Genomic DNA, 27,963 nt, shown 5'->3' with positions numbered 1-27,963 from the left:
TTATTCTCATTATATATGCTTCCACTAGGACACATTATCAGGACACACTCTGTAAATTTCCACTGCTATGCGGATGACACCCAGTTATACTTATCAATAAAACCTGAACAAAGTAATCAATTAACTAAACTTTGAGCATGTCTCAAGGACATAAAAACCTGGTGGCGGACCCTGTGTCGCGTTGGCATCGGGTACGGGCATTGGACCAGGACCGCGGCAGCGGCTCTTGGTGGGTGGCGGTGGACGGTGACTGAGGACCGGAGTGGCGTTCTGGTCTTGATGGTGGATCATGGTCCTGCTGGTTGCTGACCATGGACTGTGATTGCAGCGGGACTGCTTGGCATGTCATGTTGGGGTTGTCCTTCGGGATGTTTACCCTCATCAAATGCTGCTAGAGACTTTAATCTTTAATCTTGATGATGTTTTCCTAAACGGGGCATCTATTGCACTTCTGTCCGTCCTGGGAGAGGGATCCCTCACATGTGGCTCTCTCTGAGGTTTCTACGTATTTTTACCCTGTTAAAAGGGTTTTTAGTAGTTTTTCCTTACTCTTGCTGAGGGTTAAGGACAGAGGATGTCACACCCTGTTAAAGCCCTATGAGACGAATTGTAATTTGTGAATATGGGCTATACAAATAAAATTTGATTGATTGATTGATTGATTAATGACTACAGACCAGTCGCCCTGACCTCTGTAGTAATGAAGACCTTTGAGCGCCTCATGCTGACCCACCTCAAGGCCACAACAAACCACCTCCTCGACCCACTGCAGTTTGCCTACAGAGCCAACAGATCCGTAGACGACGCAGTCAACATGGGACTCCACTTCATCCTCCAGCACCTCGACTCCCCCGGCACCTACGCCAGGATCCTGTTTGTGGACTTCAGCTCTGCATTCAACAACATCTCCCCAGCTCTTCTCCGGGACAAGCTGACACAGCTGAGCGTGCCTGAGCCCACCTGCAGGTGGATCACTAACTTCCTGACCGACAGGAAGCAGCGTGTGAGGCTGGGCAAGCTTGTCTCTGAGACCTGGACCATCAGCACTGGAGCCCCACAAGGTTGCGTGCTCTCCCCTCTACTCTTCTCTCTCTACACCAACAACTGCGTCTCCAGCCATCCCTCTGTCAAACTCCTGAAGTTTGCTGACGACACAACCCTTATTGGATTAATCTCCAATGGGGACGAGGCCGCCTACAGAGAGGAAGTTAACAGCCTGGCTTCCTGGTGCAGCCAGAACCACCTGGAGCTGAACACTTTGAAAACTGTAGAGATGGTAGCAGACTTCAGGAGGAGCCCAGTCCAAACAGCCCCCCTCCCCATGTGCGACTCCCCAGTTAAAACAGTGAGATCTTTCAGATTCCTGGGGACTATAATTGCACAGGACCTTAGGTGGATGGAGAACATCACCTCCACCATCAACAAGGCCCAGCAGAGGATGTTCTTCCTGCAGCAACTGAAGAAATTCAACATGCCACGGAAAGTGATGGTTGAGTTCTACACAGCCATCATTGAGTCCATCCTCAGCTCATCAATCGCTGTCTGGTTTGCTGCCTCCACTGCCAAGGACAAGGGCAGACTGCAGCGGATCATTCGGTCAGCTGAGAAGGTCATCGGCTGTGACCTGCCGGCTCTCCTAGACCTGTTCCACTCCAGGACCAGTAGGAGAGCACGCAAGATCACCACCTATTCCTGAGACTCCCGTCTGGAAAAAGGTTCCGGGCAATCAGGACTTAAACCTCGCGCCATCTGAACAGTTTTTTCCCCATGGCAGTGGGGCTCACAAACAAGCCCCCTGCATCACACTGACTCTGCATCACACTGAATCTGCCCCCCCCCCTGCACATAATTTATATTTGATATATTATTGGCACTATCACCAATCTCTGCACCTTAGCACCGCACGTGCCCATAACTCTGTTACTGTATATATTTAGTTCTATATTGTTGTCTTTATATTGTTGTTTTATGTTGAGTGCACCAACGAACGACACCAAAGCAATTTCCTGTATGTGCAAACATACTTTGCAAATAAAAAATTCTGATTCTGAATGTCGGGGGACACATGACACACGGAGCTTCTCTTTCCAGTTTCTTCCTCCTCTTCTCAATCGTTATCACATCAAAGAAAATCATATCTCATCAATACATGATACTGACTTGACCTCTTCCCAGGAGTCCCTTTGCCTTATTGTCCGCAGATCCAGAGCAGCAGCTGTGGCCACATCATGGATTACGATCTGTGGATCGTGTATCAGAGATCGTAATGGTGGATCCAGTATGGCGGATTCTGTATCGTGCTGGCTGATCGTGATAATAATAGCGGATCCTTTATCGTGTTGGCATCGTGTGGCCTAGTGGTTAGAGTGGTGGTTCTCCAACAAGAAGGTTGCTGGTTCAAACCCCACTCTCTCCCATCTGCATGCCGAAGTGTCCTTGGCAAGATACTGAACCCCTAAATGGCCCCTCATGAATGTTGAGTGTAATAATTGTAAGTCGCTTTGGACAAAAGCGTCAGCCAAATGACATGTAATGTAATGGTGGTGGTGGACCACAATCGAGGTGGCAGCTGATGGTGGAGCTTGATACAGTGCCTTGCATAAGTATTCACCCCCTTTGGACTTTTCTACATTTTGTCATGGTATAACCACAGATTAACATTTATTTCATCGTGAGTTTATGTAATGGACGAACACAAAATAGTGCATCATTTGGAAGTGGGGGGAAATATTACATGGATTTCACAATTATTTACAAATAAAAATGTGTTGAGTGCGTATGTATTCACCCCCTTTACTGTGAAACCCCTAACAAAGATCTGGTGCGACCAATTGCATTTACAAGTCACATTTGCAAGTCACATAATTAGTAAATAGGGTCCACCTGTCTGCAATTTAATCTCAGTATAAATACACCTGTTCTGTGACGGACTCAGAGTTTGTTGGAGATCATTACTGAACAAACAGCATCATGAAGACCAAGGAGCTCACCAAACAGGTCAGGGATAAAGTTGTGGAGAAATATGAAGCAGGGTTAGGTTATAAAAAAATATCCAGAGCTTTGAACATCTCTCTGAGCACCATAAAATCCATCATAAGAAAATGGAAAGAATATGGCACAACCGCAAACCTACCAAGAGGAGGCCGTCCACCCAAACTGAAGAGTCGGACAAGGAGAAAATTAATCAGAGAAGCAACCAGGAGGCCCATGGTTACTCTGGAGGAGTTGCAGAGATCCACAGCTGAGGTGGGAGAATCTGTCCACAGGACAACTATTAGTCGTCTACTCCACAAATCTGGCCTTTATGGAAGAGTGGCAAGAGGAAAGCCATTGTTGAAAGGGATCCATAAAAAATCCCGTTTGGAGTTTGCCAGAAGCCATGTGGGAGACACAGCAAACATGTGGAAGAAGGTGCTCTGGTCAGATGAGACCAAAATTGAACTTTTTGGCCTCAATGCAAAACGCTATGTGTGGCGAAAACCCAACACTGCCCATCACCCTGAGCACACCATCCCAACAGTGAAACATGGTGGTAGCATCATGCTGTGGGGATGCTTCTCTTCAGCAGGTACAGGGAAACTGGTCAGAATAGAGGGAAAGATGGATGGAGCCAAATACAGGGAAATCCTTGAAGAAAATCTGATGCAGTCTGCAAAAGACTTGAAACTGGGGCGGAGGTTCTTCCAGCAGGACAATGACCCTAAACATACAGCCAGAGCTACAAAGGAATGGTTTGGATTAAAGAATGTTAATGTCTTAAAATGGCCCAGTCAAAGCCCAGACCTCAATCCAATAGAGAATCTATGGCAAGACTTGAAGATTGCGGTTCACAGACGGTCTCCATCCAATCTGACTGAGCTTCATCTTTTTTGCCAAGAAGAATGGACAAACCTTTCCATCTCTAGATGTGCAAAGCTGGTAGAGACATACCCCAAAAGACTTGCAGCTGTAATTGCAGCGAAAGGAGGTTCTACCAAGTATTGACACAGGGGGGTGAATACTTATGCACCCAACAGATGTCAACTTTTTTGTTCTCATTATTGTTTGTGTCACAATAAAATTTATTTTGCACCTCCAAAGTACTATGCATGTTTTGTTGATCAAACGGGAAAAAGTTTATTTAAGTCTATTTGAATTCCAGTTAGTAACAGTACATAATGGGAAAAAGTCCAAGGGGGGTGAATACTTATGCAAGGCACTGTATATAGTATTTCTCCTCAGATACTTACTGACAATAATCCATCAATTCATTGACCTTCAGTTATGCTTCAAAATGTTTACACTCATCAATGCTGCTAAAACCTTTATCTTGATGATGTTCTCCTTTACATTTCTGTACGTCCTGGGAGAGAGATCCCTCACATGTACAGTGCCTTGCATAAGTATTCACCCCCCTTGGACTTTTTCCCATTATGTACTGTTACTAACTGGAATTCAAATAGACTTAAATAAACTTTTTCCCGTTTGATCAACAAAACATGCATAGTACTTTGGAGGTGCAAAATAAATTTTATTGTGACACAAACTATAATGACAACAAAAAAGTTGACATCTGTTGGGTGCATAAGTATTCACCCCCCTGTGTCAATACTTGGTAGAACCCCCTTTCGCTGCAATTACAGCTGCAAGTCTTTTGGGGTATGTCTCTACCAGCTTTGCACATCTAGAGATGGAAAGGTTTGTCCATTCTTCTTGGCAAAAAAGATGAAGCTCAGTCAGATTGGATGGAGACCGTCTGTGAACCGCAATCTTCAAGTCTTGCCATAGATTCTCTATTGGATTGAGGTCTGGGCTTTGACTGGGCCATTTTAAGACATTAACATTCTTTAATCCAAACCATTCCTTTGTAGCTCTGGCTGTATGTTTAGGGTCATTGTCCTGCTGGAAGATGAACCTCCGCCCCAGTCTCAAGTCTTTTGCAGACTGCATCAGATTTTCTTCAAGGATTTCCCTGTATTTGGCTCCATCCATCTTTCCCTCTATTCTGACCAGTTTCCCTGTACCTGCTGAAGAGAAGCATCCCCACAGCATGATGCTACCACCACCATGTTTCACTGTTGGGATGGTGTGCTCAGGGTGATGGGCAGTGTTGGGTTTTCGCCACACATAGCGTTTTGCATTGAGGCCAAAAAGTTCAATTTTGGTCTCATCTGACCAGAGCACCTTCTTCCACATGTTTGCTGTGTCTCCCACATGGCTTCTGGCAAACTCCAAACGGGATTTTTTATGGATCCCTTTCAACAATGGCTTTCCTCTTGCCACTCTTCCATAAAGGCCAGATTTGTGGAGTAGACGACTAATAGTTGTCCTGTGGACAGATTCTCCCACCTCAGCTGTGGATCTCTGCAACTCCTCCAGAGTAACCATGGGCCTCCTGGTTGCTTCTCTGATTAATTTTCTCCTTGTCCGACTCTTCAGTTTGGGTGGACGGCCTCCTCTTGGTAGGTTTGCGGTTGTGCCATATTCTTTCCATTTTCTTATGATGGATTTTATGGTGCTCAGAGAGATGTTCAAAGCTCTGGATATTTTTTTATAACCTAACCCTGCTTCATACTTCTCCACAACTTTATCCCTGACCTGTTTGGTGAGCTCCTTGGTCTTCATGATGCTGTTTGTTCAGTAATGATCTCCAACAAACTCTGAGTCCGTCACAGAACAGGTGTATTTATACTGAGATTAAATTGCAGACAGGTGGACCCTATTTACTAATTATGTGACTTGCAAATGTGACTTGTGAATGCAATTGGTCGCACCAGATCTTTGTTAGGGGTTTCACAGTAAAGGGGGTGAATACATATGCACTCAACACTTTTCAGATTTTTATTTGTAAATAATCGTGAAATCCATGTAATATTCCCCCCACTTCCAAATGATGCACTATTTTGTGTTGGTCCATTACATAAACTCACGATGAAATAAATTTTAATCTGTGGTTATACCATGACAAAATGTAGAAAAGTCCAAAGGGGGTGAATACTTATGCAAGGCACTGTAGCTCTCTCTGAGGTTTCTACATTCTTTTTACCCTGTTAAAAGTTTGTTTTGGTCATTTTTCCTTACTCTTGTTGAGGGTTAAGGGCAGAGGATGTCACACCTTGTCCTATGAGACAAATGTGATTTGTTAATATGGGCTAATCAAATACAATTTAATTGAATGATTGAAAAAAAAACTGTGCTTCACTTGCAACTCAGGAAACGTTCTAGATCTAATGTTGATGAAAACCAATGTCTTTTCTAAATTAACATAACACTTGTGATAGAGATAACTGTAGTTTGGCTATCAACCCCATGGTTTTGTCCTAGTCACCCAAACAAAGTGTATTGGTCATGGATAAACAACAATCTCATCAAATTAAAACATGCAGAACAGAAGACTGCACCCTGGCCATAAATAAATCACATCGCAGCTAGATGTCTGTAACAATCTGTAAACTGGTGTCAGAAACAAAAGAAACAACGTATATGCCATGTAGGTTGGCTACTGCACATAACATTACTGATTCATTGATCTGCCAACATTTACCTGCATCATCACACACACCTATTGTGCCATTAGGCATTAGCCTATGCCGTTATCAGTAGCAGACATTAAAGTATTTAGAGTTGCAAATTTAACAGACATTTTCCCAGACTGCTATATTCCTGGGCCAACCCATCATAGCCGACCCCACAGTGAAATGGACATACTTTATTTGAACTTATCAGAATCTAAAAGAGCATAAAGACCAAGTGATTTAAAAACTGCAGTACTGTGGAACATATCCAAGTGTTCCAAGACTATTGCGCATGCAAATCCGCCGTCATGGCCACTGGTTCTCAATTAAACAGATTTGGGCCTTGCAACTGATCATTTAAATATAGTCAGTAGAAGACCAACGATTCATGTAAGCAGTTACAGGACTGCAGCCAAAAGGGTCTCTTGAAAGACACTAAAAATTCAAGCTATGATAATTGTTTTTGGTTTCTGGTTTAAGTTTACTAATGATATACGGTCACTGAAGATGTGGCTGTGAGGGTTGTCTTTGTTCAATATTCCATCAACAAGCCATCCAAGTTAGGTTTCAACTGCGTAAGGCCAATTTCCTTTGCTGTTGATCCCTTTCCAGGACTCCATCAAATTTGGAGCATAATTTCCTATAAAAAATATGGACTAATTTCACTTCTTTCAGGTAGTCCCATTTGCTTATAGCCTCATGTGTAGGAAATTCATCTTGGATGTACAACTAAGAAAGTTTCATGAAGTAATTTACATCAATACTTTAGATTTCAAGACCGTATATCATGTTGATATTGGTGACTTTCTCTTGAAAGTACTAGTGGACTAATGGCAGAAAGTTGGACTATGGGCAGAAAATCCGACAGTGGTCTCTGGTTCGACTCCACGGAGTGACAAAAAAAAAACATACCTGGATGGACAACACCTGGATCTGTTCCCCACTGTCTAAGTGCCTACCCCACCCCACCCCACTGTCTAAGTGCCCCTGAGCAAGGCACCTTACTCCCCCAACACCTGCTCCCCGGGCGCGGTGCATGAATGCCCACTGCTCTGTGTGTTCACCAGATGGGTCAAAGGCAGAGAACAAATTTCGCGCCGTTTGCATGTTGCATGTGTGTGCATGTATGTGTGTGCATGTGTGTGTGGGACCAATAAATGTATCTTCTTCTTCTAAGGTTCTCAACTGGATTCTTGTCTTTCTTCTCCTTGCATGAAATAGTTTCCTGAGATATTCGGTACAAAAGCTTGCAGTGATTCCTGGGTCCAGGAAGATGTAGGATGACACACAGATAATACTGATTGACAGCTTTACTTGGAAAGGAACGATGGAAAGTGTCTGGTTGCACTTGACCAAGTTGGCTAGTCCAAAGACAAAGACATTGCTCACAGTGTTTACATTGTCTTTCTTAATAACCTCCGTTTGCTTCTTCACAGTATCCCAATAGTGTGGGAGGTTTCAACATGCATATTGTACAGCTTAAGCGTTTTCTACAATTTTGATGACCTTTATCCACACATCCAAAACAAATACCATTTATTTATCAAGCTGCTCACAAGCATCAGTATTGTGATGCCATTTGCAGAATAGACACACTTTGTCACCAGGTGGTTCTGTGTTTCTGTGCCTCTGACACCTTGAGCTTGATTCCTGTGTTATTGTCATTAAACTGCTTTCTTGGGATGTAAGATGGTTTAGAAAATCTATCGCCGATTTTGATGCTTACATTTCTGTCCTTCCTTGGTGCAGCATTTTGTATGTCTCCAAACAATGGGTCACAGGCGATATTTGCTTGACTTTCCACAAATCCACACATTGCTTAAACTTGGCTCTTTTTCTTGCATGTTCGTAATAATCATAAGCAACAATGCGCCATCTTTCTATAAGTTTGTATGGCAGTTCTGCAATAACCGTCTTCATGTGTGTTGGGCTGTTCATATCTTGCACGATATCAACATCAGTCATCGCATTACAACAGCTTCATAAGAACAACAAATTATCTTGAAGTCCCTTTCTATCCTCTGCTTTGAGTGCACTCCAATTCAGGGCTTTCTCTTGATAAGCTGAAGTGATCAATATCTCATTTCAGAATGCCTTTTTGAATAGTTTTCACTTCTTTAAATCCCCTTTTGGGCTCCATATAAATGCAACTTCTGACAAACACTTAGTCATCCACTTGTGAACTGCTCCAGGAAAAACAATCTATCACAATCATTCTCAGTTTTGCTTCCAATGCAGTTTACGATGTACGCATGATGGACTAGTAATCCAGTGGATTTCCATGAAAAACTGGAACTTCTCTTGTTGGAAGAAGTGAGACTTTGCTCTCATCATTTTGTCCTTTGTCCGTTTTCAGCATGTCTACATTTTGATCATCCTTGTTAGGACCTTTTCTGAGAGGAGGCTGGACAATGCACATACACTTTGGGAATGCTGGGTGCAGTTGAAATATCATCATCATGAACATGCCTTTGTGTTGAGTCATATCCTTGAACATACTTTTGAAAATCTTCTCTCTCTTTGGAAGTTTCAAGTGGTCAATTTCTGCATTTGCTTGAGCAATTTCAATTTCCAAAGCTAAAGCCTCTTTTTTAGCTTGAGATTCAGCTTTCAACGTAGCTTCTTCTTTGTCAAGTCGATGCCCTTTTTTCGCTTCTCTGCTCGTCTCAGGGCAGATACAACTGAGGAGGCTTTACTACTGGAACTGCTTGTGTTCTCAACACTCTTCTCTTAACTATTTTTCACAATGTCCTGAAAATCTTTAACTTTCCAGCCAAAAATAAATATAAGCCATTATTATTATTATTATTATTATTAATAGGAAAAAATTCCTCGACTAGTGCTTGACGGAGCTCTGTGTAGTTACTTGTGACACTGGAAGGAAGTGACTGTATACCCTTGTGAACAGCTGTAGAGCTTGTTTTTAACCTTCTCTCTTTCTGTTGCATTTGGCACATCACTGAGATCTAGTTCTCTAAAGTAATTATCAATGTTGTGATAACAGTTGTTTGGATCAAATTGCTCAATAGCTTTAGCTAGAAACTCTAGCAGCTCAAAGCGCGGACAGTGTCCTGCTACAGGTCTCTCTGGTTGAGAGGGAGGTACTAAAACATTTTTGAATGTTGAAGTCCCCCCTTTCGAGAGCTGTGTCATGCATCAGTGGATGAGACGTGTTTGAGGCACGATGTGTTCTTGAAGATAAACTACATATGTCATCAATGTCAGTCTCAGAGTCAGAAGGATGGGTGGTTAGGAAGCTGTTACCTCTTCCTGTCAGTTGAGGGTCAAAAGGTGACTTAATTCCCAAAGACTTCGGGTTGGATGGGATTCTGTCCCATTTTGGGAGTGAAGAGGGAGTTAACCGTACACTGTTGGAGGAGTTTGAATCGGAATAACCAGAATCACATTGGTTCAAAAACTGATGTGAGGCCGCGCCTTCTAATCTGAGTTTAACAATTCCTCCTTGTGTGAAAATAGATCTGACTCTGCTGAGTGCAGGTCTTCCAAATAGTGCAGAGATTTCTTACTAGCAGTCTGAACCTCCTTGAGGAGAAGAGCATTTTGTGCTCTAAGGGCATTTACCTCCTCTTCCATGGCTGCTTTGCTCTGACAGGCAAGGTTGATTTGCCTGTGACAATTTAGAATCATCTTTCTCAATGATCAATCAATCAATCAATCCATCAAATTTTATTTGTATAGCCCATATTCACAAATTACAATTCGTCTCCTAGGGCTTTGACCCTTTGATGCTGGTTGTGCATCACACCTGTCATTAAGAAGAGAATCTATTTCTTTATTACACTCATTGAAGTGCAACTTGTTAATGAATTCAGGATAGCCAGGGGTCAGGCTCGGTGCTAGGGAAGAAAGAAATTGTTCTACACAGGGGTTCTCCATTGTTGGATCTGAATTTTAAGGATTACATCTAAGTTTATAAATCAAAAGCATTGTGGTTGGCTTTGGTGTTGCGATGGCAGACACCTAGTAGTCTGGATTCTATGGTACACTAGCCTAACCAACTATGGTGTTTAAAACAGTTAACCAAACTTTTAAAGGGGACATATTATGCCCATTTCACCACAGTTAATATGGCTCCTTGGGGTCTTAATGTAATGTCTGTAACATTTTTTGGTCAAAATACCACAAGGATCATTTAAAACAGCACCCTTTTTACCCTGTCTGAAACAGCCTTCCTCAGATTGACCTGTTTTGAGTGCCCCCCCCTCCCCCCTCACCGCCCCGCCCCCCTTCTTACTAACAACCCACCCCCCCTTTCACCGCCCCGCCCCCGACACACACACACACACACACAGACACACACAAACACAGACAGACGCGCACACATATCTTAAATCCCTTAGCATATTTAATGTTGTTAAAATAATTTTAAGTCACTGTCCTACACATATATTTCTGTATCCGTTTGTTGTGTTTCTTCATTGAAGCTACAATTTTCAAAGTACTACATCTTCTGATAAAGATGTAAATTATTTAAATACATGCATTAGATATGTGTGTATACACACATATTTACCCTTAAAATATGCGCTGCTGTACTCTCAAGCTCTGATGAGAGACCAGCTAGCCGCTGAGAACTAGTTCGATTTGACGGTTCTTGACGTCTCAGTCCGGTTGTTGTCACGCCCTCACTCCCGGAACCCCTCACCCAGACCCGGGTCTGTCCGGGTTCCCCTCCGCGTGGACTGACGGTCCGTGTGCGGACATGAAGCCGAGCAAATAGCGGAGGCTTAGCTCTGGGCTGCTAACAACATCGCTGTGCTGCGTTCAGGGTAACTCGGATATCCCGACCTCCTGCAACATAGCGAACATGAAATAGTTTTCATCGATGAACATACACACAGACACACACACACACACACAGACAAAGGGATCGTGGAGGGGCTACAGCTTTGAAGGCTAACACTGCTGCAACTTTTGCCGCGAAATGCACTTAAAACCCCGGGTATGAGTCTATTTTAAAGCGAGCGACAAAGGCGGCAACGAGCTGCTGGTGACCGGCACCGGTTCGTGCAACGAGCTGCTGGTGACCGGCACCGGTTCGTGCAGCTCGGGGTGCGTGGAGCAAATCTGTACGGGCCACAAAAGTTGCTCGCAGTGAGCCGCCCGGGTACAGCCGGGATCCAACCCGCCACAGAGCAGCCGGCTGCCACTGCAGCTGGCCAGCAAGCCGGGCACTGATTACTATGAGGCTAACGCCACCTAGCTTACATGTCACCGTCAATTATCAAAACAAAACAACAGCTTTTCTAGTTGAAGACACTCACTGCGACACGAGACACGCACTGTCAACGCTCCCCTGTCCGTGGGGAGATCAGTCAGGCGGCTGCTGCTAACCGTAAACAAACAGCAATAGGTCCACCAGAAGCGAGCCGCAGACATGGGTCCAGCAGCCCAACATCACCTAACGAGCCCGAGCTGAGGAGGGGGCTTTGGCATGTGACTTACCCCGACCGCAGGCTCTGCTTCTCGGCCAGATCTCTGCTTCCCGGGTGGGCTGCCACATGCAATACTGCTGTAAAAACGTGCACAAGCAGCCATTTGAAGCAACTTTAAACACAAACTAACAGCAAGCTAGCATTAGCTCCCAACAAATCGCGGGAGTTGTTTTTTTCCAGAGTTTTTGGGACGGTAGACATGCCAGATACCCACATTAACGTGTAGAAGCACTACAAAAGTGGATTTTTCATAATATGTCCCCTTTAATCACACTAACGCCGGGTTCACACCTGACGCGGAAGCGACGCCGAAGCGAGGCGTAAGCGCAGCGCCAATCCTCTGGCTCCCATCCACTCCCATGTTAAACCGCAGCGCTGAACACACCGGAGGCTGAAGCGTAGCGTTGTGCCGCGGCTGCCTAGCGCCGTGAAGCGATTGTTTCGGCGTCAAGTCTATTTTTTCCGCTTGACGCGAGCCTATCGCGACAGGAAACACACTGAAAAATTATTTTAAACGATATAGATGACATATTTTATAGAGATGAGCCGGATACTCGGCTGAAACGAGTATCCGGTACGGATAAAGCACTTTTGCCGAGCACGAGTATTACACGAGTAATACGAGTCAATATCTGTGCTCGGACTGAATGAAAATCCTCACAGAGCGTCACAGCGCTCCTCCCCTTCACACACCGCTCTGCTCACTCACTCACAGAACAGCTCTCTGTCTCTCAGTCACTCAGGTTCGCGGGTCTTTTCCGTTAACGTTTAGGGTTTCTTAAGCTTGAAGTTTGTTTTTATTTCAGTTTGTACTTACTTATTAACCAGTAGAGTTCTGTTAAACGTGGGTTCGTTCAGACGTGGTGCTGGTAGAAAGCGACTCGCGTTGCGTCTCTGCCTGTCGGAGTTTTTTTTTTTTTTTTTTTTAACTTCACGGATTGAGTGTCTGACTACTCTCTAGCGTCTGGCTACTCTCTCTCTCTCTCTCTCTCTCCCTCTCTCTGCCGGTCGTTGGAGTTTTTTTTTTTTTTTTTAAACCGTCAGTTGGCTCTAACCAGTTTTATTTTACTTCACGCACTGAGTGTCTGACACTTTCTCGGTAGTAGTGGTATAAAAAATATTACAAATTAAGCTACACACACACATTATATATTATATATATTATATTATATTATATTACATTTCACTTCATAATTGCAACAGCATGTGTTGTATTCATTGTTGCAAAACTTTTTCTGTAAATAGTTTGTTTGCTATTGTGATCAAAATCATTGATCTGAAGCTCAATGCTGATGCTGTCCTGTAATAGTTTTCTAATCAGCAATAAATATAACAATTTCTGATCAACCCCTATCAATTGCATGCTTTCAAGACAACCCGGCCTACTTCCGGGTTAAATCACACCCACTTCCGGGTTAGGCCACGCCCACTCCGAGTACGGATACGGATACAGATAATTCATATGGTTAACAGATACAGATACAGATACAGATAATGCTGTACTCGCTCATCCCTAATATTTTATATGATATAAATGATCAAATATGCATCCCATACTTTGTATTCACGTTCTGTTGTCTTGGAGTTTTAATTTTACCACTTTTACCAACCACATTATTTAATGTCCCCCTCTGCCCATCCACTACAGCCACACAAGCAGTCATAAAGATAAAAAAGAGAGGGGGGGGGGGGGGGCTACGTATTCTCCACATAGGCTTGAGTGGAGAATACGTAATTTACCCTCGACACCCGACATTTACCGGAGCTAACAGCGGAGAAGTTCTTCAACATGGATGACATTAAATGAATCATTGAAGTGGAGAAGTAACTTGAGTTGTTGATTCTCAGCATATGTTGTATAAAGACAACACCACAAAAGACACATGTTGGGACGCTGTTGCAGTTAATGTTGGAGCAACAAGTAAGTATATGCTTGAAAAAAATGATTAAATGCCGTTTTTACTGCAGGCTGATAACAGCAGAAGTATGTGATATTATTAGTAATGCGCGGCGCTTCGGCGTCGCTACCGCGTCCGGTGTGACCAGCCAAGCGCCGGCGCGCCAGGGATTAGCGCTTACGCCACGCTTCGGCGTCGCTTCCGCGTCCGGTGTGAACCCGGCGTAACTGATATGCAGGCCAGTAGCAGTTAGGGGTTCTATAAATTCACAGGGATTCAAACCTTTGGCTTGACTGAAAATTCCAAATTCACATATTTCTGGCGTTTGCCAAAAATGAAAAACACATTAACATTGCATAAGTATGAATTTCTGCAAACTGTACTCTGCCTCACACGGGCTGCACCATTTATGTTGTGCAATAGTGCTTAAAAAGTGTTACCATCGAATGGTGTGCCTTCAGGAATTCAATAAATTTGGTTATCAAAATAGAATATAAAACATTAATATTTAGAATATGAATATTAGATCATAACTTTGGTTGGTTAAAGTTCTCGCAGGGCACCACCCTTCAAAGAAGGGAAAAGAGCCAATTTATTGAATAAGATCAGTCTCATTTAGATCTAGTCCAATTAGAAATCTCAATATTTTACTATTAAAGATTATATAATGGACAGTGAAGGTTATGGAGTTCTTAACAGTGTAACGGTTGGCAAAGTTCACTTATGCAACATTAATGTCAGAACATTTGTGAAAGAAGAACATTTATTATGAACATAATAAAGTATAAAAAACACAAATTACTGTATATATCAATCGAGCTAACTAACAAGGTGTAAATGTGTGTATGCAAATTAGGGGCTCTCAAACTGGTGGTTGACCAAAAGATTAACGCCTTAAGATAGCATCCCCCCCCCCCCCCCTCTGAAATCGTTTACGACTGCTGGTGGGGGTAGGTTTAAAGGTTTAACTAGGTGGAATGCTATGCGTGTCTGTGTGTATGTTAATCAGATAATGAGAGTCAGAGAGAAAGTCTGTGAAGAGCATATCTAACACTTAACTTTCAAATAACTAGTTGCCACAATATCACACGACATATCAAAATTATAAACACTCACAGAATCAAATAAACAGTCTTGCTTAGCAGTCCGAGGGAAAAGGAAAAGAAGCTGCTGTTCAGTTTGCAGTTCTGTGACGTCTCCGGTGGGTCGAATGGTCTCTGTCTTAGCGTTAATGTGGAGCCGTGTGCTCAGATGCTGGTTCGAAGTCCTTACCTGCAGGACATTGAGTCACTGCTAGGAGTGTTGTAGAGCTTGAAGGGCGAGGAGATTTCCTTGAGAAGGTGGGCTGGAAGCTAGACCTTTGACCTCCGGTTTTTGGTGGGAAGAGAAGAGTGCTGGGGCAGCCAGGCCCTCTCCTCAGCGATGCAGGACAAGCAGCTGGCCGTCCTCGGTGGGTGGATGGAAAGAGCGCTGGGGCAGCCTTCCGCCCTCAGGGGGATTGGAGAAAGCGAGTGATTCTGGAGGAGACCTCTCCTTATATTGGGCTGATGACCCACAGGTCATGTGGCCGGAGTGACCAATAGGAGTTGACTTTTGTGGCTTCTCACACCTATGCGTGACATTGTCCAGACCACAGGACATGCAGCATCCTGTTACATCCTGGGGGACTGAGTTCGGGAGGCTTTGACTACACATACAGGCCGAAGAGGAGACCTGTGGTTTGCACAAAACCATATCCCAACAGTTACTTTATCAAAGAATCGCCTGTATCTCAGCATATCCAGTGATTCATATTTTTCGCCCCCATACAGTGATACTAGAGCTTTTTCATCTGCTGCAATGATGATGCCTTTACCGACATTTTCATGTGACTGGCTGAACACCTTAGCTTGTTCGAGAAAGCTAGTGTCATTCTTTACTTTTTTCAGTGCCATTCCTTTTCTCAATGCCAAATAGACGAGACGTAGAATCACAGCCTAAAATGGCATGCATAAAGAGGATATTGTCACACACCTTGGGACCAAGTAACTCCTTCGTCTGCTTTATGCCCCATATCCGTCTTGTTTTTGTTGCTTTCTTTGGTTCTGGTGCCAGAAACAGCTCCTGTGCATTCAGATCAACATGATGCAACAAGAGTACTAACATGTCTGTGTCATCACCTACTAAGACTGTGTCTTTTGTTCTGGCAGAGGCAATGGCAGTTTGGACAATGATCACATCTGCATCGTGCTTTGCATGGTCTGTGATACACCAAGCCCTCTCAAGTTTATCACCGAGATAAACCAATAACCGTTGTTTGTTTTCCTTATTGTTTAGGAAGTGGTCCTTTTTGGATTGGATGATAATGTCACCAGAGAAGTGTACAGTCACACTGGGAGTAACACTTGTTCGACGCAGTTGAGTGGCGTCTTTTATTGTTGGTTCTTCTTTATAGCCATCAAAGACTATGACAGTAGCCGTACCATATTTCTGTGTGACATATCTGACATACATTTCACACAGACTGTCATAAGTGGACCCTTGTGGCCATGGTAGACGATGTAGTAATGCACCCCCATCAAGGACATGCTGGACATCACTGCTGGGTTGTCTTTGTTGCTGCTCAATAGATTTCCAGAGGACATCGACAAGAATTGCCTTGTTGGAAGGATGATTCAAACAAAGCAGGCGGGTGACTGCAGAGTTCATACTTGAACAGTGATGACAAATCTCCACAACGGTCTCTCACTGCTACAAGCAGCTGGAATAACCACTGTCTCTCCTTTGATCTTGACAGTTGATCTAGATGCAAGTGTCACTGCTTGTTCAGCTTTCCTGAAGGTGAATTCCTCCACTGGTTTCCCTACCATAGACTCCAAAATCTTGCATCCAATTTCCCTTGATTTATCAACATTGACTCCCTGCTGGGCTGTCATACCATTAGCAATGTTTTGCATGGAAGGGTTCTCATGGAAGCACCTGCTCAATAATGAGATCAGTGTACAGAGATCAGTGGACAGTCCAGCCCAAAGTTCTTTAATCTGCATATTAAAGGACAAGACTTGGTCATATAGCTCACTTGCAATACTCAAGTCAGTTGTGACTGTTTCTTGGGTATCGGGAACTTCCTCATCTGGCTCAGTATCAGCGGCCGGCGTCATCTCAACTGGAGGTTGTTCTACTGGTTGGTAGTGGCACATTGTAAGCATCAGCCAGCAACATGGTGTTAAGTGCGGCATTCACAAGCATGTGACCACAAACTGCCCTGGACACAGCCTTGCCAGACATCATGTGGCACACTGTATTTCCAACATACACCACATCTAGTAGCTCCTCCATTCCAGACCCTGCTGTTAAATGTCCAATGCTACCCAAGAAGCTCATTTGCATGTGAAATCCCCCAAGCCTGAGGACTATTTGCTTGAGTTCATAGTTACTTGGCCGAGAGTGGATAATGGTCAAGGCTTTCCAGAAAAGGGGTTGGTCGAACGCCAGAACAGGGGTCACATCATATTGCAGAGCTTGAGTTGCCACAAACCTCAATGTTGAGTATATGCAGGATCCATCACTGGGATCAAGATCAATCATTGGAAGGAATGTTACTGAAGCTCTCCCAGGGTGTTCACCTAGATGCAGCATCTGCATCATACCAGACCATGATGGCCTTTGAGAGTAAAGGTGTAGGGATGTCTTCCACAAAACATCCAGCTGTGATGTTTTGTTAGCTGCTGGCAACAGAGTCAGTGGCTGATACACAATAGATTCACGTACAGGAGGAATCTTAAAGTACTGAATGTTTATGCGACAAACCGCAGCAATATCTGCAGTAGGTACTTGGACCTTTGGAACAGGTTTGTTTTGTTGCATTCCTGGTGTAATACAAGCTATTATACCCATTCCATGGAACATCCCAGTACCATCAATGTGGTCGACGTTGTCTGCAATATATTGTATATGATGCTCTTCTGTGAATCCAGGGATCTCAGTCCCTTGTGCCACTGCTGCACATTTTTCATACTTCATCACATCTGCATAGGAACAGGCAAAACCATGCTCATGGAGTGTGTTTAACAAAAAGCGTGATGCAAAATGGTGATGCATCTGGACCCCTAGGCCAAGCTGAAGAGGTGCAATCATTGTCCTAGGTCTTATTGCTTGCATGATGGACTGTCCGATTGATGCAACCTTTGTATCAATGTTTTTACCAGCAAACTGGTAGTGACTCTGGAACATAGCTTGCAGCAGCTGCAATGTCTCTTGAGTCTGGGTAAGAATCATTTAGGACATCCATGAATGTGACATCACTTCCAATTAGCGGTTTTAATTATATTCAGCTTCTCGTCTTCTGGATTCTTGGATTTTGGTTGCTTGTGAAATTCACGAGGAATTGACTTGGCTGTGTCTCGCAAAGTGACCACACATTGATTTTCCAGGCCAGTCGTTATTACTCTATCTCCAAAGTGTTCCTTTATTTAAATTTTCATCCACTTTGCACAATATGGTTCACAACCTGTGTCTTGCAAGTACTCTTTACCAGAAGGTCTTGAATAGTAATTTGTTCATCATCATATTCTTCTAAAAAGTTTGCAACCTTTAGGTATGCTGTTGTTTTCTCATAATCTTCAGGTCTTCCAACTTTGAATCATTTGTGTTTGTTGCCAGGGTTTGCAGAGAATTTACTCGGAATATTCTTCATATTTCGAAAGTTAGTGTTGCATATGTTGTGGTACATTGCATCGGCTGCATGAAGGTCATGGACAGATGATATTCTCCCCAAAACTGTATCAGACCATTCATCGTTCCTTAAGTGGCAAACCTGCACAATCCTTTCCTGGAAGTTTCCTGTTCTATTTTCTCTCTCTGCTTATTTTCATTCTATTTCAGTTGGTTGTCCACAGAACAAGCAATGCTCTTGAAAATGTAAGTTCTGTTCTTAGCGGAGATTATGTTTGATTTGTGGTTGTTGCAAAGATGGTATTGCATTATCACGTACAATATTTTCTGCTTTACAATAATTGCGGCGGCATTCGATGTGTACTCTGTCTCCAGGAATTGTCACTAAGCTACTGGCACGGCTCACACCCTTTTGCTCGTAGAACAACCGATGTGTTTTTATCACTGAATGACTCAGTACATATTTGACACTTCTACATTTCTCCCTGTTTACATACATTACACACTGCATAAACAAAAAAGAAAAAAAAACAGTGTTGTCTAGCAATGAAATTAGGCCCAATAGAATTTGCTAGTGCTAGCAAGCTAACGTTAGTTTGTTCCAGTAGGCTAGGCGATGTTACTTCAAGATGAAAAGTAGTTTTGGCCTTAAGCAAAATGTGTCTTCATTTAAATGTCTAGCTAGAAAGGAGTTGGTAATTTAAAATGTTCAGATTGGGCTACTACACATTTTGGATTGATGAGAATTAAACATTTTTCCTCAACTAGAATTTCGTAGGACTTGCAGTATGTTGTTCATTCCATGCGTTCGTTCAATGTATCATTTCAAAAGAAACTTGTATTACCAAAAAAGTCACTGTTCATGCATACTTTTACCATGTACATTTTTATTGTGGTAGGAGTAAAGGAAAAAATCAAGCCTATTTGGGTGTATTTTGGGAATATTCAGAATCAGAATCAGAATTATTTTTATTGCCATGTATATTTGCACATACAGGAAATTGCCTTGCTGTGGTTGGTGCACTGTACAAACAACAATATACAAACAACAATTTAAAAACAACAATATAAAAACAACAACAATATATACAGTAAGAGAGTTTCGTGCAGTTCTAAGGTGCAGCGATTAGTGTATAGCTCATTTGCATATTAAAATTAATTTTCAAAGAAACTGGTAATACAAAAGATGTTACTCTTCATGGGTACTTTCATTGTGTAAAGTTTCATTTTGATAGGAGTAAAGGAAAAAAATAGCCCCCTTGGGTGTATTGTTGCCTCGCCTTATTGGCACACATCTCGGATTGATGAGAATTTAACATATTTCCTCAACTAGGATTTCTCAGGACTTTTAGTATGTTGTTCTGGACACCTCATAGAAATGATTTATGTTGAAAAAAATTATTTTACAATTACTACTATTTTTTGGCTCCAAAATGGGTTACTTTGCCTGGACTATAAGTTTATTTAGGTTATTTCAGAAGTCAGCTCTACACATAAGCTGTGTTTATTCTTTAGCGGGCTAACACATTGTCTTTAAGTGTTGTTGTTTTCAAATTGTGTCCTTACACCCAGTAGGTTATCTTGCCATACATTATTACGTTTACATGGGAAGTTTTGCCTTGCGGCTACGCTAAGCTAATGTGTATCGCCTTGTCTTTAAAAGTAAGATGCCGTTTGATGTTTATTATTGAAGTAGCTCTGTGAGCCAGATGGTAATTTGTCATGTCTTTATTGTTTATACATTTTCACCAACTCATTAAACTTCGTGAAAGTTGACATCTCTGCTGTGGAGTTTTTCCAAGAGCGTGTAGCTGGTTGGATAGCTTGTGTCAGAGCTAGCGAGACCTTTACAATGTCAATCAAGGCTATTACATTTGTTTGAGAAAAATACAACACGAAAAACCTTTAGTGTGCCGAAAAATAAGTGGCTCACCAAGATCCCCGTCCTCAGGTTGTGTTACCTCACATATGAAGCAGTAATAATGTGTGCTTGTAACCTAAGGTAACTAAGTTTATAAAGCCAATTATCGCCATATAAGCTTTTTTTAAATGGTTAATTCTTTGTTTATTAACTTAGTTTGACTCCTGAAATCAGATATTCTTCCCATATATTATTTTTTTAATTCTTGACTGGTTGCACATCCTTAATATTACAAAATATCATGGTCTGATATACATGTGGGGCCATTTTTTAAAGAATAAGAGCATAAAAAACTCATTAATAATTGTAATTAGAACATAGATTCATAAAGGTGATAGAAAACATTCGGGAAAGTTGTGGTTGCGCTAACATGATGAATTAAGGACATGAGTCTTAATAAACATTTGTGTGTATCGCTGTAAAGCCCGGGTGTGTTGCTGAAGCAAGCCCAGCCTTGTAGTCTAACTTACTACGGCATTCCTATGCTTCCACGCAGCAAACACACAACTCTCCTACCACTTCACATTCCAGAGGTGTCACAACACACACACACACACACACACAGATTCTTGCATTTCCTCACAAAGATGAGCCACCCTCTACTTCTTCCCTACCTCTCCTTCTCCTTCAGTCTGTCCTTCCCTTCCCCCTCCTTATTTTCCTGTTTTGGCTTGTACGACTGTTCTTGAGAAATAGTTGTGGGTGCACAGCTAAATGGTTAAATGGTTTTGTATTTATATAGCGCTTTTCTAGTCTTGATGACCACTCAAAGCGCTTTACAGTACAGTTTTACATTCACCCATTCACACACACATTCATACAGTGCATCTATTCGCAGCACTTTGTTATTCTATGGGGGGCCATTCGGGGTTCAGCATCTTGCCCAAGGACACTTCGGCATGCAGATGGGTCACACTGGGAGTCGAACTGCCGACCTTCAGGTTGGAGGACGACCACTCTTCCCCTCAGCCACAGCTGCTTTATACAGAATTCTGCTTTACAATAATTGCGGCGGCATTCGTTGTGTACTCTGTCTCCAGGAATTGTCACTAAGCTACTTCCACGTTGAGCACTGGCACGAATAATATTGAATTCAATTCAATATTATTTGCATAGCACCAAATCACAACACACATACTGGTATATCCCAACATATTTAAAATAGTGAGGTTGAGATCTTACAAAATTACCAAGAAACCCAACAATTATGAAAACACTTAGGGAAGGGATCCTGCACCTAAGGGAACATCTATAGTACGGTACTGGCATTCAACATCTTAAGGCCCAGAGTAGGTGGAGGCCATTTAGTACATATTAGTAATCTATCTAAAAGTAATTAGACTAATTATAGTCTAATGATGCTTTGAGGGTTTAGTTTTGAAACAATAATACAGTTCTGAGTTAATCCATGGGGATTTTGAATTCATCCTTTTGAACATAAAAGGAGTACACTAATAAAATATGGAAAAACCATTTACCTTACCAAAATCATATTGTTTGGTATTTTTAAACTGAATAGATAGATGTATTTTATTGATCCCAATTTGGGAAATAATTGTGTCACATCAGCATGACAAGGGCATTATACATGGAGCAAAGAACAAAAGAATAATTACAAAAAAGACAAGCTTGCAAAATTGTTCTGCGAGCTGAGCTTTTTAAGCCTTTTTAGCCCGCTGGTGCTGAGAAATAAAACTTTTTCTTGGTTTTACAAACAGCCCAACCATTATGTGTCCGGCTAAATACAGGTTAAGGCTCCTGCTTTAGCAAGTAATGATCCTAGCTGAAGAATGCCTGCCCTCAAGCTATGAGTAACAGCAGGAACAACAGCAGGGATTGTGTAGCCCTAAGCACAGGGTAGGCTCAAGCAAGCGTAGCTTGAGAGTTGCTTAATGTGTTGACAGACAACCCTGGTTGGCTGGTTCCTCTCTTTCACTCTGAGGGAGTGGAACATTCACAGTTCATTTAACTCTGTTGGGATATATTAATTTTTAAATGCTTCAAGATCCAATCATCACCAAGGCGTGATTCAGCAAGAGAGCCAACAAGATACAAATTGAATGGACACATTTATTCAATCATTGTGTAAGGTTTATGGATTGATTTATAATATCAGCTCATACATTGAGAAACACATTCCACCTAGAAGCTAGAGATAGTAATCCTGTAAAAGCTAGCAAGAAAAGGCAACACTTTGAAAATATGCAACTGATACATCCCACCCCCTCCAATCGGCCCTCTCAGGAAAGCTACTTCTCCAAAACACGTGGGCACTGTCCACTTATCATGATTTACTCACTAATTTCTAACTATCACCTCTGCTTTAGCTGTGTATGTCTAGAGTTCATGTATATTATCAACCCTACCTTGGAATGATGTATTTCCAAAGAAATATTAGACAGACTGCTAAGAAATATGGCTATCTTAGCGAAATGTTTACAGTGTAGCCTATGAAATGAGCTGGACCTCTGCTTATTTCCAATGAAATCAGTCAAATCACAACCCAATTGTGTTAATACACTTTTGCTTGATGTCAAAATACCTCCAACCTACTAAACCCACACACAGGTTAATTTCATTCGCAGTCAGCCACACCCTAACATAACAGTTTGCTATATTGATCATTTGTTTCTTTGTCTTTGAGTTACTGTGGTTGTTGGGGGAAGTCCCTTCCTGGTTGCAAAAGGTGTGGCTAAGGACTGAGGACTCCTTAATCCTGGAGCCAGCTCATCAGGCTGAACCACGTGCTGCTATATCAGGGGGGTGTGCTGAGTTAGTTTGCTTTGTATTTAGTTGCAGTTTTTGTCCATCTTGTTTATCCCGTCTTTCTTATTTAGTAAGAGGAATTTCTTATTTCCTCGGAAAGCAAATGGCAGTGTTGATGATGTTTCTAACACACGACAGACGTAAAAAAAAAATTTAAAAAAAATAGCTTTATGAGTTTACCCAGAGTTTGGCTTTCACAAATGCTCAACACAGCGGGATGCTCTCTGCATTGACACGTTCCCAACAGCAATAATGCTCCGCATTCTCCAGGCGATAGATGAGGCAGCCAGATGAAGCAGGCAGAGACAGGAAGTGAACAAAGTGGACTTAATAGTTTCAGTTTATAATTTGATACTGACTTGTAGTGTTGGACTGTAGACACACACATGAACAAGAGAAAATAGGTCAGTGAGATTTGTTGCTGTGACCTGACCAGGCCATACTGTTGTTGAAATTTTGCAGCACCCATGATAATTTTGATAGATAATTCTGCATACAGCACAGTCAATCTTTCTAGGGAAGCACTCTGACATGTTTATGAGTGAAGAAGATGTTCTGCGAGATGAAAGTAGTTGAATAATGTTGATTTGCATGGGACCGTTATCATTATGTGAATTCCATGCCAAGTGTGGTGTGAGTCAGTCCCCAGCAGGACTAAGCCTTGTCTCTCTGCACTAGTCCAACCCTCAAGGTGGCTCACTATCTGCTTTCAGACATGCACTGACATTGACATTTCAGGAGAATATCTGAATGAGCTAATGTGAGAATACAGCAATATTTTCCTGAGAATTAAATGGGTTTGTTGAGGAGGTGTTAATGATGTTTCTAATACATAACAGATGCACAACTAAATACAAAACAAAAGAATACAAATACTACTGTTGTTCAAATGTGAAAGACAAAGTCCTGATGACGTCCCGTCCCCTGGTGCTTATATTACATTTAATATTTAATTATTTCCCCTATTTTTTGAATTTCTATATTTATACTTGAACAAATACACCACAACATGTTGTATGTGTAAACCTGCAATAAAACCGGATTCCGATGTTGCGCAAATCAATCATCAACTGTTCTTGGTCTCCCCCTGCCCCCTCTCTTCTCTCCTGTCCCACCTCTCCTCTTTTCCTCTTGTCTCAACTCACCCCAACTGCAAACTGGTTCTGTTAGAGTTTTCTTCTAGTTTTCCAGGGAGTTTTCTCATTTATGTTATGATTTGGCTCTATACAAAATAAATTGAATTGAATATATGGATGTTGCAGCTCCTTAAGAGGGACATTTTATGAAAAACTCACTTTTCAATGGTTTTGAATATCATTTGGGCCTCTTCCCTGGCTATTAATATCACTGCAGCTCAATAATTGATTCACTGCCAATATAAACAAGCCATTCAGATTAGGGAATTCATTGAATTAGATCGCTCTTCTCTCTGAATCTGCACCCAATCTCCACCCATAAATTCAGAAGTATGCCAACTGTAGAAATCTAGGGAGTCTAACACTCAAAATAGTGGGCTACACTGCTGTGGCTAAGGGGTCGAGCGGTCCTCCTCCAACCAGAAGGTCGGCGGCTCGATCCCAGTCTTCCCCATCTGCATGCCAAAGTGTCCTTGGGCGAGATGCATAATTTTTTCATTTCCAATCCAATTACGATACCTGGATTAAGTCGGTTGTGCTTTACACACATTACAACTGGCAGTCTTTGATGTCTGTGTTTCAAGTTTGAAATATCTCCAAACAAACGACATGTTGAGTAAGGTAACCGCTTTCTCAGTTGCAGCCCTTGTTATTACGTTATGGTTCCGGTCCAGCTCCGCCTTTAAAAATATGAGGACCAATGAATATTTTCGAAAGAACTTTGTAATTAACTCGTGAATTTGTGCCCAAACATTTGGGATATGGCCATAAAATGTAATTATTACAAATTCATAAAGACGACTATAAAATCTGGATCAAAACGTTCGAGGAAGCCGGTCTCATGTCTGATAATTGACTTGTGTAAGGAGCGGAACCCGATGACAATATTGGATCGAACCCATCTCTAGTGACCATCTGTCACAGAATCCTGCCTGTTGCAATAAAGTGTTACCATCTTACGCAGGTGTAAGGGAATCTACAGAGCTCCCCAAGGAAACATAGGGAATTTTTTTTAAGGATTTAGTTTTACCTCAGAATTTGTTTTGTGCTCTCTCTCAATACATGTTTTCAAAATAGTTCTGTGCTGCCTCACAATACTTAAGTGTTATCTCGTACTAGTTTATATCGTTCCCAATAATGCAACATTGTCATTTAACTTCAACAGGTGTCAAGTCACCTGAATCAATGAAATTATCCTGAGTAGATCCGACAGCGTCCTGCAGTTGACCATACTGCATTCTTCTGGGGAGTCATCTTTTTCTAATAATTTAATTTTTATAAGCTTATTAACCTACATACGTTTCCATACTTCATGCCCAGTTCAAAGTAAAATTCATGATAATTCTACAGTGAGCTTGTTCTGGGAGAAGATGAGTGTAAATCGGCTACATATTAAGTGTGGATACTTGACCTGATTTGAACATTGCACATGTCTTTAATCAGGGAAAACAAGCAATAACCATGTATCACAGGGACAGATTAACACAAACTCAGTCCAAATGTTGTTGAGTGTCAGAGCCTTGATGCTAAAAAGACATATTTTCCAGAAAAAAGTTAAAAATGTACTTTACATGAGAGTAAGCTGACACAACATGGTGGTGTTATTTAGTCAGTGTTAAGCTCTGACACAGCCATCTCTGAGTTCCACAAGAGTTTAATGTTGTTTTATTGCACACTAATTACGGGCATGTAGTTACTCGTATACACAGCAATCTGCTCCACAGTATTTCACTGTCTGCCACATTCCTGACTGTAGTTACCCCAAACACGCACACACAGTGTGGTATAACATGTGCAGTGAGCCAACACTGATGTAGAGGCCTTTCACACAATAACAGGGAAGGACTGTTTCTGCCTGTTTCTTTGTCTTTCTATCATTACTCCTCTCCTTCCATCTATTATTTTCTCCCCCTTCTCACACAAAAAATGTTTCTCTTCCTAAAGTGTCCCCCCTCCAACCCTCTTTGACTTACTAAATCACTTTACTACTCATCCAGCCTCTCTTTCTGCTTGTCTTCTAATGTAGCATTTTTCTCTCTCAGCCAACCAATCTGTCCCCTGGCCATAAAACCTACATTTCTTTCCACTTTCCTCTGAGTCAGCACAAAGACAAACCAAGCCACTGCCTCCCTCTTTCTTTCTTTCCTTCCGTCTTCACTCCCTCCTCCCAACAAGCAGATAGCAGACCCAAACCCGAACAGTTAACTGTGATGAGGGCTAAGGCAATCTGTTGTGTTATCTCATCTGTACTGCAGCGATGTATTCAGATAGCAAAGTTTAAGAGAAAACATGCACTGTATATCATTTGGATTCAGTAAGGAAAGCTCTCAAAAGGATTACAAGCAGCAAGTGAAAAACTTTAACTCAATTTGTATGTGTTTCAGAATACCAAACAAGGAAGGTAACATTTTTGCTTCAAGTATTCAAATGTTATTTTGGATGTTTTATCTTCTAACATTTTTAAATTCATTGGCCTCAAAGTCTTCTTTTTCATGGCACATTCCATGAGAGGGCAGTGAGGTCTCCTGTGTGAACTGACCTTAAACCTTTAGCCCCGAACACACACACACACACACACACACACAATCCCCACAAAAGGTAGGAATCCACAGAGGATAATGTTGACTCGTTTCCCTCTCCTCCCACCTTCACGTTTTTCTTTTCTTCATTCTCACCCCCCTACTCAATTCGTGCACAGCTGGGTATAGCAGGTCCTGCTTTAACTCTCTCTCTCTCTCTCACAAACACACAGTACACAGATTGAACCCCAGAGGATGAACGAAAAGACAAACACCAAAAGAGCCACAGAATTAAAAAAGAGAAAGTGCCAAAGGCAGTGTTATACATGCACACACTGAAATATCTCTCATTCTCACACACAAACACACACACTCACTCACCAGATAGTTCATTTTTCTCCCTGCTGCAGCAAGACGGCTGTGTGTACTCCAAGGAAGGGCTGTATCTCAGCCCCTGTGACACACTTTTCCGACTAGATTCCGACTGGTGCTTAGAGTAGATCCAAAAAAAGTCCCCTCTTCCACCCGCCAGCCTTCCTTCCTATATCCTCCTGTCCTCCCTCCTTTTTCTTCTGTGTCTCTTCTATTGTCTCGTTCAGTCTTGTTTTTTGTAGAGAAGCAGATCAAAGCACATTATGCCTCCCCGTGATCTCACACAGCAAGAATGAGACTGCCACTTGGCCCATTTACTTCAGCCCTGCTCTTCCCTTCTTTCTCACTGGGTGTCTTTATCCCCCTCCCTCTCTCTTTGCAGCGGAAATGAGGGAGGAGTGTGTAACCTAACACATCACTTCCTTTGAATCTTGTAGTCTCCCTATCAAGTCTAGCCATTGGCCTTAGGATCTCATGCAAATCAGCTTTGCCCTTCCAGTGCGACCGCCCCCACCCCCTCAATCTCTCTCTGAGTCCCCCTGGCTGTGAGAGGCTGTCAGTGCATCAAGAGCCTTTAAGGACACACTCACACAGTGTGCACACATGATTATAAAGCATTATTACCTTTCTCACTGCCTTTAAACTCAGATTGGTGTTTCTTTTTTACACTGCCTGTAGACATTATAACTCATCTTGAAGCGACAGTCTTGCTTTTGTTGGGTGTTTGGAGCATGCCAGCGCTTTTTAT

At 42.3% G+C, this 27,963-nt stretch overlaps 1 protein-coding gene across 3 annotated transcripts in view; it reads right to left on the bottom strand.

Annotated features, from left to right (window-relative positions):
• bcar1 (BCAR1 scaffold protein, Cas family member) overlaps positions 1-27,623 on the bottom strand; it is a 61,522-nt gene extending 33,899 nt beyond the window's left edge. For 2 of the 3 annotated variants that reach the window (XM_053426715.1, XM_053426716.1), the window contains exon 1: positions 27,225-27,622. In XM_053426715.1, the coding sequence (XP_053282690.1) occupies positions 27,225-27,236 (12 nt within the window). In that variant the 5' untranslated portion in view covers positions 27,237-27,622. Of the gene's footprint in view, positions 1-27,224 lie in introns of all 3 variants that reach the window. The other variant, XM_053426714.1, reaches the window with a different exon arrangement.
• Between the last annotated feature and the right edge of the window lie 340 nt (positions 27,624-27,963).

The sequence above is a fragment of the Pleuronectes platessa genome, chromosome 7, assembly GCF_947347685.1.
Source record: "Pleuronectes platessa chromosome 7, fPlePla1.1, whole genome shotgun sequence".
Lineage (NCBI taxonomy): Eukaryota > Metazoa > Chordata > Actinopteri > Pleuronectiformes > Pleuronectidae > Pleuronectes > Pleuronectes platessa.
This window is presented reverse-complemented; position numbering and strand designations above follow the sequence as displayed.